At 47.2% G+C, this 20,786-nt stretch overlaps 1 protein-coding gene across 32 annotated transcripts in view; it reads left to right on the forward strand.

Moving 5' to 3' along the window:
- lili (LMBR1-like protein lilipod) overlaps nucleotides 1-20,786 on the forward strand; it is a 742,764-nt gene that overhangs the window by 496,635 nt on the left and 225,343 nt on the right. For all 32 annotated transcript variants that reach the window (XR_012895090.1, XM_075894083.1, XM_075894063.1 and 29 more), the window contains one exon: nucleotides 11,481-11,557. Coding sequence is in view for 31 of the 32 variants with exons in the window: in XM_075894083.1 (XP_075750198.1) it covers nucleotides 11,481-11,557 (77 nt within the window). In the remaining variant the exon portion in view is untranslated. The remainder of the gene's footprint in view (nucleotides 1-11,480; nucleotides 11,558-20,786) is intronic.

The following is a 20,786-nucleotide window of genomic DNA, read 5'->3' on the forward strand; positions in this document are numbered from 1 at the left end:
AATGACTGCATGAGACAGAGCGACAACGGCCGTTCGCTGGGCTGTTTGTTGTTTATCTAATTTCGTCTTCCTTCTCATCTTGCTGGCCAAGTGCGAGGGCCGAAGCATCGTTACAGCTCATCATTATTACACACGTCCATGACTGCGAGCGCACGTAGCTTGGTCTCTGGAGGGCGGCACTGAGAGCGCCGTGGTGGTTGGTCATTTGTACGCCTCGAGCTGTGCTGTTGAACTGTCCTGTACTGTGGTGGACAATGTTGGCTGCGTCGAGGTGACCATTGCAGGTCGCGTCTACGCTGTGAATAGTCACCTGCAGAATGTAAACCCAGCAGGTCATACTGGCTGATGCAGAGTGATTGCATTGGTTGCTTCGCATACCATCGTGAGGACTACCCCTTCGCAGCTTGGATGACATTGCAGGTAATCCAGATTACAGTACTGCGACTGCCCACACTGAGCGGGGACCTATGCGCTGTTCAGGGCGAGTGAAGATACAACGAGCTATATCATAAGACATTTGTGACATCGCTGTATAGATTTCACGCGTGGACTTATAAGGCAAGTCATGCTCTTGCCTCACGCTGTCGAATTGGTGGTCGAAGTGGTGGTTCTTGCCAATGTGTCACATGCAATCAAGCCAACCTGGTCAGTTTTCTTGTCTTCAGGAGCAACCATGAACTGCACTGGCATGACTTTGACGACATCCTCCTCAGGCAGAGTAGGCACTTTAGGCTTGTTAAGGGAGACGTAACTCGGCAAGTGACGAGCATCCACGCACTCGGCCAATGACTGCGAGGGTGGCCAGCGATGATGTGGCTCCTGACTGTGGGCTTAACCAGCTGTTGTGACGTGCTATAACTCGGGCTGGTTGTGAGGGAGCCAAAGTCATCATTCATTCATCATTCATCATCAGCCTGACTACGTCCACTGCAGGACAAAGGCCTCTCCCATGTTCCGCCAGTTAACCCGGTCCTGTGCTTGCTGCTGCCAATTTATACCCGCAAACTTCTTAATCTCATCTGCCCACCTAATTTTCTGTCTCCCCCTAACCCGCTTCCCTTCTCTGGGAATCCAGTCAGTTACCCTTAATGAGCAGCGGTTATCCTGTCTACGCGCTACATGCCCTGCCCATGTCCATTTCTTCTTGATTTCAGCTATGATATCCTTAACCCCCGTTTGTTCCCTAGTCCACTCTGCTCTCTTCTTGTCTCTTAAGGTTACACCTACCATTTTTCTTTCCATTGCTCGCTGCGTCGTCCTCAATTTAAGCTGAACCCTCTTTGTAAGTCTCCAGGTTTCTGCTCCGTAGCTAAGTACCGGCAAGATACAGCTGTTATATACCTTCCTCTTGAGGGATAGTGGCAATCTACCTGTCATAATTTGAGAGTGCTTGCCGAATGTGCTCCACCCCATTCTTATTCTTCTAGTTACTTCAATCTCGTGGTTCGGCTCTGCGGTTATTACCTGCCCTAAGTAGACATAGTCTTTTACAACTTCAAGTGCACTATTACCTATCTCGAAGTGCTGCTCCTTGCCGAGGTTGTTGTACATTACTTTCGTTTTCTGCAGATTAATTTTAAGACCCACCTTTCTGCTCTCCTTGTCTAACTCCGTAATCATGAGTTGCGATTCGTCCCCTGAGTTACTCAGCAATGCAATGTCATCGGCGAAGCGCAGGTTACTAAGGTATTCTCCATTGACTCTTATCCCTAACTGTTCCCATTCTAGGCTTCTGAAAACCTCCTGTAAGCACGCGGTAAATAGCATTGGGAAAATTGTGTCCCCCTGCCTTACACCCTTCTTGATTGGTATTCTGTTGCTTTCTTTATGAAGCACTATGGTAGCAGAGTATCCCCTGTAGATTTCTTCCAGAATGTTTATATATACTTCATCTACGCCCTGATTCCGCAGTGTTTGCATGACGGCTGATATTTCTACTGAATCAAACGCCTTCTCGTAATCTATGAAGGCTATGTATAGTGGTTGGTTATACCTCTGAGCATTTCTCTATTACCTGATTGATAGTATGAATGTGGTCAATTGTTGAGTAGCCTGTTCGAAATCCTGCTTGTTCCTTTGGTTGATTGAATTCTAATGTTTTCTTTACTCTGTTAGCAATTACCTTTGTAAATAGCTTGTATACTACAGAGAGCAAGCTGATCGGCCTGTAATTCTTCAAGTCCTTGTTATCTCCTTTCTTATGTATTAAGATGATGTTAGCGTTCTTCCAAGACTCTGGTACTCTTCCCGTCAGGAGACACCTCGTAAACAGGGTGGCTAGTTTTTCTAACACAATCTGTCCTCCATCTTTCAGCAGATCTGATGTTACCTGATCCTCACCAGCAGCTTTGCCTCTTTGCATGCTCTCCAAAGCTTTTCTGACTTCTTCTATCATTACTGGTGGGGTGTAATCTGGGATACTGCTAGTTCTTATAGTATTAAAGTCGTGGTTGTCTCGGCTACTGTACAAATCTCTGTAAAACTCCTCCGCTATTTTAACTATCCTATCCATATTAGTAGTTATTTTGCCTTCTTTGTCCCTTAGTGCATACATCCGACTTTTGCCTATCCCTAGTTTTCTCTTCAATGCTTTGACACGCAGTCATCACGCAGCATATCAATCATACGCGGCGTATCAATGGATCCAAGCTTTCTGGGGCTGTCCAGCTTGGAGGCTGGCTCACCGTCTGCTGTGGTTTATAGACAGTCTTAAGCTCTTTCAAGGGTATTGTGTAACAGGTGGCGATGCGGAGTCGGGCGTCTGTGCAGAGGAGTATGCCGGCTGCTTGTGTCTATGATTGCCACAGGGCACTTCAGAAAGCTGTCCGTGGAGAGTGTAGAGGGCACAGCTGTACCAGGGGGCCACGGCGCCTCATGAAGTCGATCTCCGAGGGAGGGCAAGTTTGTGCACAGTACAGCTGCCTCGTCGTGGTGCTTTTCTAGAGCCCCATCTAGAGCCCCATCTTCAGTAGCTGCGCGGTCGGAATGGGTGGTGGCAGTGAGGTCGGAGTCCATCCGTTCAAATACAGCGATGAGCTTGGCGCTCCAGTCTGCCCAGGACTGCTGCTGCACGCCTTCATACCGGTTGTTGCAAATAAAGGAGGAAGAGGGGGCGGTGGGCACGAGCATAAGCCGCAGGCGCTGGCTCGCTCAGTAGTTCCTTTGACTTTCAATGTAGCCAGACGATCGGGCTCGGGTCCCCTTCTTGGTTTTTCACACTTTGTTCTGGAGCCGAAACCCTCCCGGTCGTCTGGCCCTCGACTTTTAACAATGGACCAACACCGTGTACAGCAAGGCTTTTACCAGACAGCCATCACAAAGGCAATATCGACTCTCAACACCCTATTGGCAGACTCGATGACCCCTGCTCACAGGCTCTAGGAGCTCATCAACATTGTAGAGAAACACGTCCAGCTCATCAGCTTCGACAAGGAGATTCAAGCTGCACTACACGGTGAGGACCTCTAGGCAGACTTGACAACCGCCGGCGAATACGAAGATCGGGTGATCTGTGCTTTGCCTTCTCGCATCGCACAGCCCGAGCTGCAAATCCCTTGTTTCTCTGGAGAACAACACGACTGGAAAGGATTTGGGGACCAGATCCAAGCAAGCATCCACAACGACTGAATCCCGAAAATTGACAAGTTCCAGTACTTATTGACATACCTGACTGGGGCAGCGAAGTCAGCCATTTGAGGTATTCGCCTGACCGAAGTGAACTATGACGTCGCCATTGAAATCCAGTCGGACCACTTCCGCCATCGCAACATGCTAGTCGATGACCATTTTGACAGTTTGCTGTCAGTCGAACTACTTCACAAAGCACCGCCGACGTGACCATGCTACGAAATCTCTACGATGAAACCACCTGCCGCGTCAACGTTCTGAAAGGTCTTGGAGTGTCTCCAGGAGAGTATTGCACGATGCTGCGGCACGTCTTCTTGAAGGCGTTACCTCCGGACCTCAGTATCTTCTATCGGCTATGGCAAAAAGGAGCTTGCTAGCTGAGAAGGCCATAGCACCTCAAGACGCCCAGTCGAAACAAGTGAAAGACATGATGACTTTTATCAAAGTTCAAGTGGAAGTATAGGGAAAAAGCTGTCTCGAGGAACTGGCGTCGTCTACAAGCCAGCAAACTCTGCAGCGAGAATCGCGGACACCACAGCGACTCTTGTCCTCCACTGGTGCTTTATCTCTGTACTCTGTACTCTTTATCTCTCTACTCTGATCTCTGTACTCGCACCCCTGTGTCTTGTGCACCTCTCACAAACACACTGTTCAGGATTGCTCTGCACAACTTCCTGTGGAAGAAATGCGGAAGAGGCTTCACGTAGAGAAGCTATGCTTTCGCTGCACTAAACGAAACCACTTCGCCAATGATTGCCCCTCCGCTAGAACCCTGCAATGGCGCCAATTCTCAGGAAGACATTTAACTTCGTTGTGCAATATTAACAATGTAACGACCCACCCACACAGTACCAACAACGCCTCGGCACAAGATCACGCACCATGGTCTACCACCACCCCTTCTCGGGCCGCAACTTCACTTTCGACCGGCTTCACGACTCCTCTCGCACCGACATCGCCGCAGGCCGCGGCTTCGCTTTTGACTGGCTTCAGAACTACTTGCGTATCGACGTCGAAGCAAGCGACGAATTCGCCCTCCAGTGGCCTCCCGACTTCAACGCCAACCACAACACGAACAAGTTTTGAGCACACGCCGAAAGAGCTGCCACTTTCCACGCGATCTACGACGCTTTGGTGCAGAGACTCATTCACATGGTGCGCCATGGAGATCTCGATGTCTACGGAAAACCCCAGCTGTGCCATGGGCATCGACCACAAGGACCCGGTCTCTGGGGTGTGAGCTGCAGCTCGCGAAGGCAGTCCTACTTCCATCATCGAGAGAGCAACTACATGTACTATTTGTCGCAAGGCACCATGAATCTCCAAGACTTGCTTCGTAAACTGCAACACACGGAGCCCTACTTCTCTTCCCACATGCGCATCAGACCTGATCCTGGTGATAGGGTCTCCGGTTCGTCTCCCCTTAAATCCCAGCAAAGCGATGATCATGAGTGCAAGCAGCACCACTGCTACGAGCTGCACTCAACTCAGTACTTGCACCCCATGACCGTCTACGACAACGCCGAATACCACAAGATCGCGCCTGACACCAGAAACCTGTGCTGGATGTACGAGCGCTACACCGCACAGCTCTAACACTACGCCATGCACATTATGCAGGGATTCGGCGCAAACAAGGACTCTTGCGAAGTGGGATGCACTGTGATCAACAAGTTGTCGGGCGGCTCCTGCAATGATGCTACCAAATACGCCACCATGGCTGAAAATCTTGCACCCATAAACGTAAGCTTGTTGCGCATCGTCGTTCGAGGTGTCGAAGCTGACACCAACAGTGTACTACTAGCAACAGAGCACGTGGACAAACCTCTGCTGTCCTCAAAACTTGCCGAGATTCCCACCCCTGGTGACGTCACTGCCCGACCGAACCAAAGTCATTTGGCATCATCATCATTCTTGTCAAACCAAGAAGAATCGTCGCTGACCTTGGATTCTTCCTTCCGATCGGAAGCACCTGGGACCTAGGCACAGGATCAGGACCACCTGACACCCAAAGCGGTCAAGTGGAGCATATTAGCGCAGCACCTGCAGAGGCTTGACATGAAACGCCAACAACAGCCCAAGAATAACGCTGGTTATCAGCAAGCCTTGCGAGTCTACAAGAGCAGACTAAAGTCAGACTCATTATACTACAAGAAGCGACGTAAGAAGCGGAAAAGCCACTAGCGTCAGTTTTGGCATCGTGTCGATGTGACCAGCAGCACCAAGCAGAGAAGCAAGCGCACCCGTTCTCGAGACGAAACATGAAGGAAATCAAACAACATCACCGCAAAGTCATCTAAACACTATAGCTTGAATGGACAGCTTCCCCTGCAAGACAAGCCACCACCTTGCTCAGCTTCATCATCTCTCGCAAAGCCCTTCTGTCGCTGGTTAACACCTTTTGGCATACTCACTCAGAGCTTTCTCAAAACATGCTCAAATTCGCCGGCCGCGGAAGTGTGTTGCAAATAAAGGAGCAAGAGGAGGCGGTGGGCATGAGCATGAGCCACGGGCGCTGGCTCGCTCAGTTGTTCCTTTGACCTTCGATGTAGCCAGACAATCGGGTCTGGGTCCCCTTCTTCAATTCTCACACCAGTGTCATGCCACAGCAGCATTCTGGAGGCAATCTATGGCCGTGCCACACTTCGAGAGCATTGCCCATGGTGGCCCAGTTGCTGGTGTCGTCCTGGAAGCCGCAAAAGTATGGGAGTTCGAAGCCAGCTAGCGGTGGTGGTGCGACAAACGAAACTCCGGAGCATGTGCTCCGTCTGTGTTATCAGCACCGATGCTCCGCAGATCCTGATTGGCCGTTTGTGAGCCCCCTCTTCTGGTAGCTAGCGTTCACTTAGTGCGTAACCGCCGCCGAGCAGATACACACTGGCCTGCACGAGAGGTGGACTCGCTGTTTTAGCAGGCGACTTCTCATATGCGTGCTCGGCTGCCGCCCTTTGTGTGATAGCTTTAGTGCCTGCCGGCAAGCGTACACTCGGTCGGTCTTGCGGAGTTCTCAGCCAGCCCATAAGCCTATGATTGTCACGCTATGCTGTATCTTGGGTAAATAAACCCGTGTTTGTTGACAACCTGCCTTGAGTGCCATCTCTGCGCCGTGTCGAAGAGTCGACGAACCCAGCTGTTGCGTTTTCGTGCGTAACAGCAGTCAAGATTGTCGCATCCCTTCCTGGTCGCTTTGTAGGGTAAGCCATTAGCAAACCTATCTCCACAGAAGAAACGTGAGTACTGTGCACTTTCCTGTACTGGCATGGCACTCTGCATTTCTGCTGAGGGGTGCATGAACAATACTTTACTGAAACTGTCAAATGCAACCTTTAAAGCTGGAACACCTCTAGGAACCGAGAGACCCTGTTCATTACAGCCGCTTCCAACTACAAAAGCGCTGTTTGTGTGTTTTGGGCTGCATCTCGCTATCCACTCATGAGAACATCATACGCCCTATTGTGGCTGCCCCTCGAGCAACAAAATCGAAACTCCAGAAAAAGACCTGTAGGCTGTACTTTCCTTTATTCAGGGGGCAGTTAAACCTGGTTGGCCTATACTTTTTATCGTATTAAACTTTATGAAGGAGTGGATGACGAAACAACTTTGCCGCTGGTACAGGGACCGCACCTGCGACTTTTGCATTATAATGTCGCAGTCAAACTACAGCGGCAGTTGTTTTTCCTTCCACGTTTCTGTATTTGTATGAATGGCATTGTGGGAGTATCTTCGGTAGCATTGATTAGGTTTTATTTAACAAAAAATGAGCCCTTTCTATCCTTCTTTCATTCATCTTGCATCTAGTGACATTGCTTTAGTCATAAATATATGCATACCGGCAAATATATGTGGTGCACTTGTAGAGATCTTCATATAGATTTAGGGGTTGTTTTACTAGCTTGGGTCTACAGCTAGAGCTGGGAAAGCTTGCCAGAATGCATAATTTTTCTGCCGCCAGTCTGAGCAGGCTTCTCTGCTGCATCCAGTCCTATGATAGGTAACGATTTCGGGCTGGTTGGCTGGTGAGTTTCACGTTGAAGGTGGCGCGGCAAAGCAACCAAGTGAGCTTTTCGAAGCAGCAAGGTGGCGAGTGCGTGAACCAATTCAGACTGCACGCCTACTTCGGCTGGCCGCGTGGCAGAAAACGCTGGCATCTTGCGCTCTTCTTCATGTGTCGCTATTACGTGGCAATGCGTCTCTCAAATGCACACCATAGCGCCTCTACAGCGGGGTGTTCTGATTGGCTGCAGCAAAGCGGTGAGCTTCGACGGGCAGCAAAAAATTGGTCGGGGAGCGATGGGCCTTTCCACCAGGTTTTTCTCTCGCTTTCAACGCCCAGAGAGGAGGTTTCCCACTTTCTGCGTTGCCGCCTCGCCACTTTGGCCGCTCCACACTCAGTGTGTATGAGCCTTAAAAGGAGGGGAAGAAAAAAGCACAGCACTGACTACCAAGTGTTTTTTATTCTTTCAGTTCTCATAGGTACGCCACCACGTAATAGCAGAAAAAGTAATGATTAAGTAGATTAAGTAGCCTGTAGCCTGCGTAGAGGAAAAAAAAAATGCACCTTCAGAAGGAGGAAAATCGACACAAGGCTAATGCATGCACCGTTATAGATAGGTTACTCCTCAGAAATCAGATTTGTGCATTTATCATGGTAGTTTGAGAAGAAAGTAGAATTTTTCAAAATAGCTGGCAATCGTAATCATTACAATGAAGAAACAGTTCACTATCTCTAGCTTGTTTTTGATCCTTATTTCACATGCGATCATTAGTACCCCACTTCATTCGACCAACATAATAATGCCCACAATTTCCTGTCAAAATATGATCATGAACACATTCAGCTCCTGTCTTAAATGTATCGTATTTATTATGCGGGGAGGCATCTGTCATCCTCCCCTTAATTTCCCTCTTTCGAAAGGAGTTAGAATTTCTGTCCCATTATTTATTTGTTTGCCTCGGCGCAGGGGAATAATCCGTTTTTTTTTTTTTTTTTATAGTGAAGTATGTACCGGGTCAACTCGCATAATAGGTGCATCTTCAGTTTGCTCCCGAGAAATCGGGGTTTTTCTATTTCTGTGTGACCGGAACTTGGCCGTGATCAGTAGTTCTGTACTGTAGTTGCATGGTTCCAATTCGACACCCTTTCAATTAACTGGAGCAAGCCGGCGTGGTTTCGGCCGTGCACGCTGTGCTTGTAACGTGTGATGGCGTCCTCATCAAGCGCACTGTGAGGTTCCTGTCAGAAAAAGTGTCGTCTTTATCGTCTTTGATACTTCGCAAATTTACGAGACTTTCAGCTTTCCGTCATGAGCTTTCCCTTTCGCTGCCACAAAGCAGGCTTGCACAAGCTCGGCAGACTTTTTTCGTCGTTGATTTCCCGACCGCGAACCTAAACATCGAATCACGCATGCTTCTCTTGGATCAGTGCTTGAGTACATCTTTTTGACGCCCAATCTTCATGTTGTTCTGTACAAACTTCTCGCGACAACATGCTGAATCATAGACTAGCCTAATGAGCTTTTCGGTAGCAGTCGCAGGCAATTACTAGCTGTTGCGGTTTTGTACAGAATCTCTTTATGGTGGCTGTACTTAAAGGAGAGAGGGCAAAGATGGCACTTGTAACACTCGAATGGTGGTTCGAGATTTGTTTGTGATGTCTGGATATGGGGTGCGAGGTCGTGAAATGAACATTTGCTGCCGTTCAGCCCACAAAACTTTTATTCTGATAATGCGCATAACCTAGGTGGCCTGAAACATACTTAGCGAATGTTTGCGATGGGGCTTTCTTTTCGTGTTTTTTTTTTCATATTGATTCAGTTGGCAAGGCGAGTTCGTGAATGTTAATTTGATAAATTTAAATGCATGTAAGCACACCGCATCGGGGACTGCATGGGCAACAGGTTTTGAGCTATTTTGATGATAGTGCAGATGTCGTGACTTCGGGGACTCAGTTGATCAGCACTATATGCTGTAGTCGGAAATAAAGTTCTCGGAAATTTTTTCCCTCGTAATAGGTGCACCCCAAACTTGCCACCAGATTTACCAGGGAAAAAATGTACGTCTATAATACGGTTATGGGCTGAAAGATTTAAATACATTTGGTTGTTAGTCCGTGTCATGGTTTGTGTTCATTCGAAGTCCTGCCTTTCATTGTTTTCTTCTGGAAAGTGGTTAGTATTCTCAGCTGCTGACTCAGAAGTATTGTTTCGGCCACGATGGTTGCATTTTAATGAAGGCAAAAATGGTAAACGCTGATATACTGTATGATATCGGTGCACGTTAGTCCAAATTCACTATGGTGTCTCTCACAATCACATCTTGATTTTGGGATCTAAAACGCCATCCACTCTCAGTTTTGTGATTACCGCTGCAGTTGTACAAGTGACCTGTTGGGAGATGATTCAGACTCCAACCAAAAGTTTTGAAGAAACCCGACGTTTCGGAACCGACTTGGTTCCTTCTTCAAGGGTGGCTGCGGAGGCTACGTAGCAGCGGGGTTTTCAAAGCACTCGCGGGGTAGCTAATGACCCCCTCTTTCTTTCCCTCGTTTTGCCGTGGAGCGCAGTCCGTGGGAATACACTGGGGGAGGGGTTCTGAGAGAGCGCTTGATATTATGGGCTGTCCTCTGTATGTGCCACGACTCGAGTAACAACCTTCTCCTCCAGTTCGGCTCACTTGCAAGGATGGCCGTCGCTTCGAAATTTATTTTGTGATCCAAAGTCTCAGCATGTTCGGCAACTGCGCTGCGCTCTTTGTAGAACTTCCGCACATCGTCGGCGTGTTGCTTCAGTCCTTCCGGTTGGTTTTTCGTCTCGTCGATATACGACGAAGGGCACTCAGCGCACGGAATTTTGTTAATGACACCGGGGCTCCTGTCTATTGTTGGCCGGTCTTTCAGGCGGGGAAGGAGGCGACCCAGCGTACACGAAGGCATGTGTGCGATGCGAACTCCCTCCCTCCTTGAAGGTCCACACCTAGATCTCGCTGATTCCCGGAACGTATGGAACCGGTGCACGTTTCGGGGGGCTCATAATTAAGGCTGATTGTGGTTTTCGTATCCTCTGTTGCTCTGCGCAGCGGGTGGCGGCTCGAATGAAGTTTTTTGGCTATCCGTTTTTTCTGAGGTCAGCAATTACGCGGGCTTCCTCTTTCTTTCGCTCGGTGTGATTAGAGCATAAATTCCTAGCTCTCTCGAGTAGCGTGGTCACAACCGAGGTCTTGTGGCAGGTGGGGTGGGAAGAATCGAATTGAAGGTAGCGGCCAGTGTGCATTGGCTTCCTATGAACGGAGAACTCCAGGCCGTTGCGCTTTTTTGCCACCTGGACATCGAGAAAGGGCAGGTAGTGGTCGCTTTCACACTCGGTCGTGAATTGTATGGCTGGGTGCACGGAATTTGGGTGTTGTCGGAAGTTTGTAACTTCAGCCGTTTTAATGACGCAAAAGCAGTCATCCATATAACGCAGAAAAATCTTGGGTCGCAGCTAGAAGGAGCCAAGTGCTTTCACTTCTATGTACTCCATGGTCAGGTTTACCATCGTGACGGAGATGGAAGCTTCCATCGTGGTTCCACTGTTCTGCCTGAAAATAGTTCTTTTGTAGGAGAAGTACGTACTGGAGACGCAGAACTCTAGTAGACGACAGAGCTCGTCAACCGCCAAAGGAGTCCTTTCACTCGGGCTTCTGTCCTCCTCAAGCGCTGCTCGTGCTGCACTTGAGGAGGCTTCTCTGCCTCTCATTATGTTGTCTGCCTCTCAATATGTTGCCTTGGGGAGACCGCCTAGTGCAGCTACAAAGAGTCGCGTCAGTAAATAGTTTTTTAGTGTATTCCGATGACTGATGCATGGTTGCATCTGCAGCTCTGCAGCAGCTGGCATCACCTTGGAGGAGAAACCTGGGCTACCCATTGGCCATGCTGGTTCTGCTGAGCCTCACGGTGAGCTGTTTGAAAAATATTTTGAGTGACAGCAGCAGTTTTGGACACACTTCATAACGTTTTCAAGCAGAAATGGGAGCTCACAAAAAAAATTATTTATGTAGCTTCCAAGTCGTATTGGGATTTTTATAGAAACAAAAAAGGTTTTGAAAATTTTCATCATGATCCAGTTTATTCTAGCTGCAAAAAACTTTAAGGAATTGGTAGCAACCGACAGCTGTAGCTAGTAGCACCATTGGCGATGCAAAATGGCAACAGAAAAGGTAGGTAGCGAAAACTGAATTCTCGCAAAAAATTGTGCATTTGGAGATCTTTGGTGGTAACTTGCAGCTCTAGATAATATGAAATATTGATGCAACGAATCTCAAGCAGTCTCTAAAAATCATTCATTACAGTCAAATCTCATTCATTCGAACCCGCTTAACTCTAACTTACAATTATATAGAACTGGCGCTTGGGTCCCGTCAAAGCTATGTGTGTTTCAATATCTCTGAACTAAGTGTCTCATGTCATATCTCTTTTGAAATCGAATTTTTTTTTCTTTACTTGTACACTTGGTTCTCTTTCGGTACACTTTTTGATGTTCCAGTGATATAATTGTAGACCCCTTATGTCATTTGTTTTCATCTTGCTCCACATTCCGTTCACTTGCTGCATTAATCATTATGTTCTGTATTTGTTTAATTAACCAGGGGTTCCACCATAGTTTCTTACTTTGGGACCCTTGCCTGTATATAACTTGCCTGTATAGGACCCTTGCCTGTATATATGTTGATGTTGTAGCGTTTTGCTTAGAAAGCAATAAACTGAAACTGAAACGGGCAAAAATGCCTATTCATTTGAAGGCGCAAGAACTTGCGATGGTTCATTCGAACATACGGCACTCTGAAAATGCTCTCAGCATCATGACCAATCCCGCGCCTGCATCTCCGACACCTTAATGCAGTGCGAGAAGGTAAAAAAAGGAAAGAAAAGGCTGCGTAAGAATGTTTACTCTCTCTTAAATGCCTATTTGCGACGCGCCTGTGCCACGCTTTTTCCTTTTCTGTCCCTGCCACGTAAAGGCTCTTCTCCTTTCAACGCTGCCCGCGAAGAGAGAAAAAAAAAACGCTGCTGGGGAGTGTTTTTTTGTTTAAATGCCAATCTGCTTCTCTCCGGATAGAGACACTCCTCCTTTCTCGTCACGTGTTGGACACGCTGCGGCTTTGGTGCAGAAGGTAGTAGTGGAGATGCAGGCGTTGTGGTCGTCGTCTTTAGAGAGTGTCGGCGCTGGACATTGCCACGTGCAACTTCTCTTGCCAGAAAAATGCTGAAGCCGAAGTAGGCTCACTTTGCAAGCTGTGTGCAAAATTGATCGACTCATTGCAAGGCAAGTGTGTGTAGACATGCATAACCGATTACTTGAATTAATGACAGATGTCCTGTGATTTGTGAAGAAATGTGAGTCTTCTGAAACTTCCCCATCGTGTATTAGCTCAATGCACATGCGCCACTGCATGGTGAGCCCTCTGTTCATTTAGCTTTCAATAATTTGAACTTCTTTTATTTCAAACTAATTTTCGGGCCCCTACGAGTTCAAATTATCGAGATACGACTGTATTTTGCAAACTCGCAGTGGTAAAAGTCTTAAAAAATTGCGTAAAAATGCATGTAAATGTAAACATGTGAGTTGTCTACCTGTGCTGTGTAAAAATGCATGTAAACATAAACATGTGAGTTGCCTACCTGTGCTGTGTACAGTGGAATCTCGATGATACGATCACGGCTAATACGAATTTCCGGATGATACGAATTTTTCTGTGGTCCCTGCCGAGCCCCATTACTTTGCAATCCGCTAAAGTACGTTGGTTACGAATCGATTTTCTGCCTGCGTCGTTTTATATGAATGAACGCCGCCCCACTGACGGCCGCGAAATAGAACAGCGCTCAGTCGTGCGCCGGAATGTGCGCTGCACTGCCGGTTTGGCATTTTGCCAACGGTGCCTGCCAGCAGCGCGTGGCTGCTTCCAACATCGGCGCACGGCGTGCGCAATATCGGAGACCTGAGAGACCGCTTTCGCCCTTTGATTTCGGTTTAGGTTTAGAGATGGCGCTGGCCACGGTTTTCTTTCTCCCTCTCTTTTTGGGTGCGGCGGCGCGGACGCCACGGACTGCGCGGGGCAAGGCACGACGAGTTTGGAGCAGTGATGCTTTTGTTGCTGTTGTGCTTTTCCTCTTTCTCTGCGTGGCCTTGGACGGAGTGGCTGCAGTGCTGTGCTTCGGGCCGCGTTCTTTGTGTTTGCGCCATTTTGCCTAGTCGCAACGAGCTATGTCTCGCAAGCGAAAAGCGCTCTCCTTTAAGGAGAAATTATACATCCTTCGAAAGGTCGATGAGGATCCTAAGAGAAAGGGGGCGGAGTTGGCTAAAGAGCTAGGCCTTGCAACGTCAACACTGAGCACAGTTGTTGGACAGCGAGAGACCATAATGAAAAACGTGCTTTCGTTCAACGTCAACGCAAAGCAAGCGAAGACCGCTCAGCACGTGAAACTTGAAGAGACTCTCCTGACTTAGTTTAAAGAAGTAACCGCAGCTGGCGTAAATATCGATGGCAAAGTTTTGCGGGAGAAAGCCGACGAGTTTGCACTTGCTTTGCATATCGACGGATTTCAGGCTTCAGGTGGGTGGCTGCAGCGCTTTAAGACTAGGCACGCTCTCGTTTACAAAAGCGTCTGCGGCGAAGCGAAAAAAGCTGATGAGGCAGTTGTCAGCAACTGGTTAGAGAAGCTGCCATCACTCATTGCAGGGTATGAGCCTCGTGATGTTTTTAATGCTGATGAGGCAGGTCTCTTTTTTAACCTGCAACCCGAAAAGAGCCTCTGTTTAAAAGGCGAAGCATGCAGAGGAGGCAAAAAAAGCAAAGAACGTATTACTGTGCTCTTGTGCTGTAACGCCGACAGATCGGAAAAGCTTAAGCTGACCGTAATTAGAAAGTTTCAAAAGCCCCGGTGCTTCAAGCGCGAGAGTCATTTACCGTGCGTCTGTCGCGCAAACAAAAAGGCGTGGATGACGGCGGCGTTATTTGAAGAGTTTCTGTCACTCCTTGACAGGAGGATGGCTTGTAAGAGTCGGATGATTCTTCTTTTTCTTGACCAGTGCGCCGCCCACCCGAGGCAAGTAACGCTTCAGAACGTCAAACTCGTCTTTTTAGCCGCAAATGCGACAACGCACCTGCAACCCCTTGACGCTGGAATTATTAAGAATGTGAAGCACCATTTTAAGAGCCTTCTTGTGCGTCGCCTACTCGCAAAAATTGGCCAAAAGGACGAAGGTGACCTGAGAATAAGCCTCTTGGACGCCATCCATTTTATAGCTATGGCATGGGATCGGGTAACTCCGACTACCGTAGCAAACTGCTTCGGCAAATGCGGCTTCTTCGAGAGTCCAGAAGAGGTGCCCCCAGAGCCGGAGGATCCTACAATTGAGGACTGGGAACAGCTCAACGTAGAGGGCACATCTGATGATTTTTACACAGCAGATGACAATCTCGCCACCAGTGGTGCGCGCACGGTCGAAGATATTGTTGAGGAGGCCATGTGCGGGGCTGCCGATTCCAATGATGATGGCGATGACATAGACGTGGTCGACGGCGAAGGACCACCACCGACGAAGTGACTCTTAAAAAGGGAAAAGAAGAGAAAAGTGAGCCCCGTTATTGTCTGCTTCAGTGAGCGACACCGCCACAGTAGCTCACGAGGGATGGGGGTGAGGAGGAATAAAAAGGATAGGAGTAAAGATGTAGGAAAGCCGAAGAAGGAGAAGAGAAGAAGACACGTGAGGTGGTGAGCCAGAGCGAGCGACGACAAGATGAGGGGATAGAAGAGATAGGAAAGATGAAGCACGGTCACTGGAGTCCGAGGACGGGGCGCACCTGCGAGAGCTCCTTTCGGCGTCGGTGGATGGCGTAGAGCAAGTCCAGTAAGTCAGAGCTGCACTGTCATCGGAGGTGGAAGGTCGTCAGCGGCAGGAGGTGACGTAGGGCGAGCCCAGTCGGCGAGAGCCACGATGACGCCAGAGGTCGCAAGCGCGCGGAGCGCGCGAGCTCGCGACCGGTCAGCCCGAAATCCAGCAAGCGAGTCCCCAAGGACCACCACCGCCGGCTGAAACACTGCACGCGCTCGACGTTCTGAGGCGCGCTGTGGCCGCGGATGAAGTCAGCGACGACACATGCAGGCGTTGTGATGCTTTCGGTCAAAGTCTGCTAGGTGACCTGGCGAAGAAAAAGAGGTAGAAGGACATCAGAGACTTTTTCATCAAGAAATAAATGCTTATTACGTACTTGTGCCTGGATGAGTTCACGTCTGACTCTTTGTTAATTTAGCTAGTTTTATTTGTTTTGATGATACGAATTTCGGCTAATACGAATATTTTCCGTGACCCCGTGAGATTCGTCTCATCGAGATTCCACTGTATATAGCTGCAACCGCAATATGTTCCAATGAGCGTGAAAAAAAAAAAGCAAGCACGAACTATTACAGAACCAGGGCACGTATATTTTAGGAAGAGCGCGATCTATCCTAATATGGCCACCTAGACTACTGAAAGATGAACTCTTGAGCATGCTCATCATTCTTACGCACTACAACGTGTCGGCATTAAATACACATATTTCACATTCGTTCGCATATGCTGTTTCAAGATTTTCGGTCACGTAGCCGTTTTCTTATCACGACAAAGAGTGTGGGTATTATCAGTAGTCAGTTAAGCTCACGTGCACGCTACCTTGTCGCACAATGCGTAATGTTCGAGCATTAGTGAAGCATATCCAAGTAATCATTGGCGATTTCGTCCCATAAGTCACTCGCATCGCGTTTTCCACTCTGTCGTAGCATTCCTTTCGTACTGCTTCCGGAGCTCATCTTGAACGTTTAATTACCAACCAAAAGGCCACAAAACAGCTGTGTAACAAGTGTGTGTGTAGAGCTGCCTGACAAAAACAATGGCAAGGTGGTGAAGCTCGACATGAAAAACAGTTACCAGGCAATGATGGTGAGAGGGCTTTTGCACATTTGAATAGCACAGGCTGAAAGAGAACTGCTCGGGCATTCTGATGATGATAGTGAAAGGTACGGTAGAGCACTGCATGGACCCGGGCCATCCCAGGCCCGGCCCGGCCCATGGGCTGGGCCGGGCCGTCTGAAGCATTTTCGGGCGGGCCCGGGCCAGGCCCGTGCTTGAAGCTACGGGCCGGGGTCGGGCCTGGGCTTCAGGCTGCGGGAGTAACAAAGATTTCGTTTTTTTTTTTATTTGTGGTTGACACATTTGATGCAATCTACAAGTAAACAAAGATATTTATTACTGTCGTTCTTCGTTGCGCCTGTAAAGGTGTATGCCGAATTGTATGTGGCTATCCTTCTTGTCAAATTGTAATCCGTAAATCACCTTCAAAGCGTCATATTAATTTTCGCTTGGGCAGTGAGGGAATTAAGGAGATATAACTTGTCACTGACATCGCAAGCTCGTAACTGTCTTGACAGGGCGCACACCTGAAGCATCTTAAGGTGCAGGCGCGTGTAATTCGTGCCATCCCGAAAATGAAGGCCCTGCCACCTTGCAGCGACCTCTGCGAGATTTGATAACTCCTCATGCGTGAGTAGAAATAAGAGGCACGCGCGGAAAGAAGCGCAGAAGAATAAGAGAGTAAAGACGGCCTCTGTTGCTAGGCGACACCCGGCTAAGCGGAGCATGCGCAGACCGCGGCCCACCCATAAGAAACTTCATGCAAGGAACTGTTGCGTGTGTAGCGTGGGACCCGTGTCGCCATCTACTGAAAAAGAAAAAGAAAAAAAAAGAGAAAGCTTTGGATGTTGTGTTGTAACTCGGCAGAGTGCACTGATGCTTTTATTGTGTTAGTTACTGGCTTTCTATAGTCCGTAATTTGTCTCCTCTACATGTGACGCTTCCCGACCGTGGCCCTTCTCGACATGTCGCACTTCCCGAACTTCCCGACTTTTTGGAACTACCGCAGAAAGTGAAAGCTGTCGTGACTTTTTTTAAAACAGAGCGGACTGATGAGCCAGCTACCACACGGTGTGTGCTAGGAGATATGTACGCAGTGGAATTCAAAGCTCGCCATGACCAAGTTTGAGCTAAGTCAGTACGATGCGATGGAGAACCTCCTAGATTCAAGGGTAAATGTGCTCTTGGAAGACATCAATAAGCCTTTGTTGACAGAGGTCGCCGAATTCTTGGAGCCCTTCGAAGAGGCCAGCAAAAAGCTCGAGCAAGATAAAGTGGTAACGCTGCCCCTTGTTTATTTATTTATTTATTTAATACATACTGCGGACACTAAGTGGTCCAAGCAGGAAGGGCACGTCACGTATACCACAGGCGTAATGACGTACATCATACGAAAAACACACTTTGTTTTACACGCTACAATACACTTCGTTATGTAATAACATCACGCTTCGCTCTATACACTACAATAAACTTCAATATGCAAAGCAACAACACACCCGGTTCTACAACACTACATTACACTATGTTCCACAACACAAGTAGTAACTTACGCCAAACAACGACAATACATTGCATACGTCGTACTTTACAATACGTTACACATATGTTACAATGAATGTGGGTCGCATAACTTGTTCCAGTCCGACACTGTTCGAGGAAAAAAAGAATACATAAAGGCATCGGTTCTCGCAAAAAATGGGGATAGCAAATTGGGATGATGATGTCGTGTGTTCCTTGTTGACAGAAAAGATAAGTAAGGCGATGAATCGATTGCGAGTTTTTGATTAAGTAATAATTGAAGGAAATCCAGCCGTTGTTCGCGTCTGCGGGATTCAAGGGTCTGAATGTCGTTTGCAGACATCAGCGCGGAAGGTGAATCCGACGGTAAGTATTTTGAATATATAAACCGAACAGCTTTCCTTTGAACCCGCTCAAGTTTGTTAATATTAAGCTTAGTGTAAGGGTCCCATACAATGCTGGCGTATTCCAGTTTAGGTCGTATAAAAGAATAATAACTAAGAAGCTTTACATTGGCAGGACAGGTACGCAGTTTATGTCTTAGAAAACCAAGTTTCCGAAAGGCAGCTGAACATATGTTGTCTACATGCATGTTCCAGGACAAATTGCTAGTTATAGTTAGGCCCAAATATTTGTAGCTTGTAACCTTTCTAAGAGTTGAAGACCCAAGCTGGTACGTAGTATTTAGTGGAACTTTCTTACGTGTCAAACGCATGCAGACACTCTTTTCTGCATTAAGGATCATTCCCCACTCATTGCACCACAGATGAATATTATGAAGGTTTGAGTTAAGTTCATTTTGATCATCTAAAGAGTTAATAACCCGGAACAAAACACAATCGTCTGCAAATAATCTTATTTGTACAGAAGGGGTGATGACATTTACAATATCATTTATGTATAGAAGAAAAAGCAATGGCCCTAGGACGCTTCCTTGGGGTACTCCTGATGTGACCTGTAGAGACTGCGAACGCTGGTCATTAATAGCAACAAACTGTTCACGGTTATTTAGATAGTCAGCAATCCAGTTTACAAGGATCTCGGGAAGGCCAATACGTTTAAGTTTCAAGATCAATTTGTCGTGTGGAACCCTGTCGAATGCCTTACTGAAATCCAAAAATATTATGTCAGTTTGCCTATTGTTATCCAGGTTAAGTGCAAATGAGTGGATTATTGTAACAAGTTGCGTCACTGTCGAATATCCCTTTCTAAAGCCGTGTTGAAAATTGGTCAGGATTGAATGTTGAGTCAAAAAATTTCCAATTTGTGTAGCAATTATGTGTTCTAATAATTTGCAGCAGGGTGAGGTCAAGGATATGGGTCGGTAATTTTGAGGCGACAAGCGATCACCTTTCTTGAATACAGGACTTATGCGTGCGGCTTTCCAGTCACATGGTAGCTTTGATGACAACAATGAAGCACGGAAGATTTCATGCAGGAATTTAACGACATGTTCGGCATATCTTCTTAGGAACATATTTGGGAGATTATCAGGTCCACAGGACTTTTTAGAATTAAGATTCAGAAGCATCGAAAAAACACCAGAATAAGACATGAAAGAGGCTTCGCATGGGTCGAACACTCTACCGTTTGGAACATAAACACTAGAGCCAGAAAACACACTTTGAAAATACGCATTAAGATGATCAGCAATTTTTATTTGATCGGTTACAATCACGCTATCAATTGCCATTTCGGTGAGAGGTTTCTTTCTGTCACCAATGTAGTTCCAGAATTTAGTCGGGTCAGTTTTTATGAAGTTGGGCAGTAGCGTCTTAAAATAGCGATCTCTGGATGAGCGTATAGCCCGTGCAAGGCTGTCTTTGAGGACTGAGAGGGAACGAGACTGCGCATGCTTCTGCCTTAAGCGTTTTATCTTTCGTTTTAAGTGAATTATATCTCGCGTTATCCAGGGAGTTGTTTTGTGCACTTTTTTATGTTTATTCGGTATAAAACGATTGATGCAATGATGACACATTTCTTTAAATTGATTCCATATTGTCTCGACATCGCCCACCTCAAAGACAGCATAACACGACTCCATGTATTCTATTATAGATACGTCATCTGCTCGCGAGTAATCTTTAAAGGTACGCACTGAAGATTTTTTAGTACTTGAAAAATTGTTAAGAGGAAAAGAGACTGTAACCAATTTATGATCGGAGAGGCCCTGTTCTACTGAAACAGAGTGCAGCTCGAGTTCATGGCTTATAAATACTAAATCCAAAATCGAACTAGAGGATCCATGCACACGAGCTGGCTCCCTCACAACTTGCATCAAGTTGTGGGTTAGCATGATGTTAAACACAATCTCAGTCTCTTTTTTGTACAATGGTCCTGTCGCAAAACGTTCCCAGTCAACAGAAGGTAGGTTAAAATCACCTGCTAACAAAATTTTGTTGTTGAAAAATTGAGACATATGTTCAGCTAACTTTTTCATGGATTCAAACGCAGCCTCTGGGGGTCTGTAAAGTGCATACAAGATGAAAATGTGGCTCCAACAAGACAGCTTAATGCATACACATTCTAAGTCATCAATGTAACCAATTAATGAGGCCTGCAGTGTTTCTTTCACAAGTATGGCTATTCCACCTCCCCTTGTAGTTCTGTCTTTCCTAAACACCTTATACGAGGGCGGAAATACATCATCATCAGCTATTTCGGGGAGCAACCATGTCTCAGACACAACTGTTACATGTGGATCGTGTTGAA

The sequence above is a fragment of the Rhipicephalus microplus genome, chromosome 4 (genome assembly GCF_043290135.1).
Source record: "Rhipicephalus microplus isolate Deutch F79 chromosome 4, USDA_Rmic, whole genome shotgun sequence".
Classification (NCBI taxonomy): Eukaryota; Metazoa; Arthropoda; class Arachnida; order Ixodida; family Ixodidae; genus Rhipicephalus; species Rhipicephalus microplus.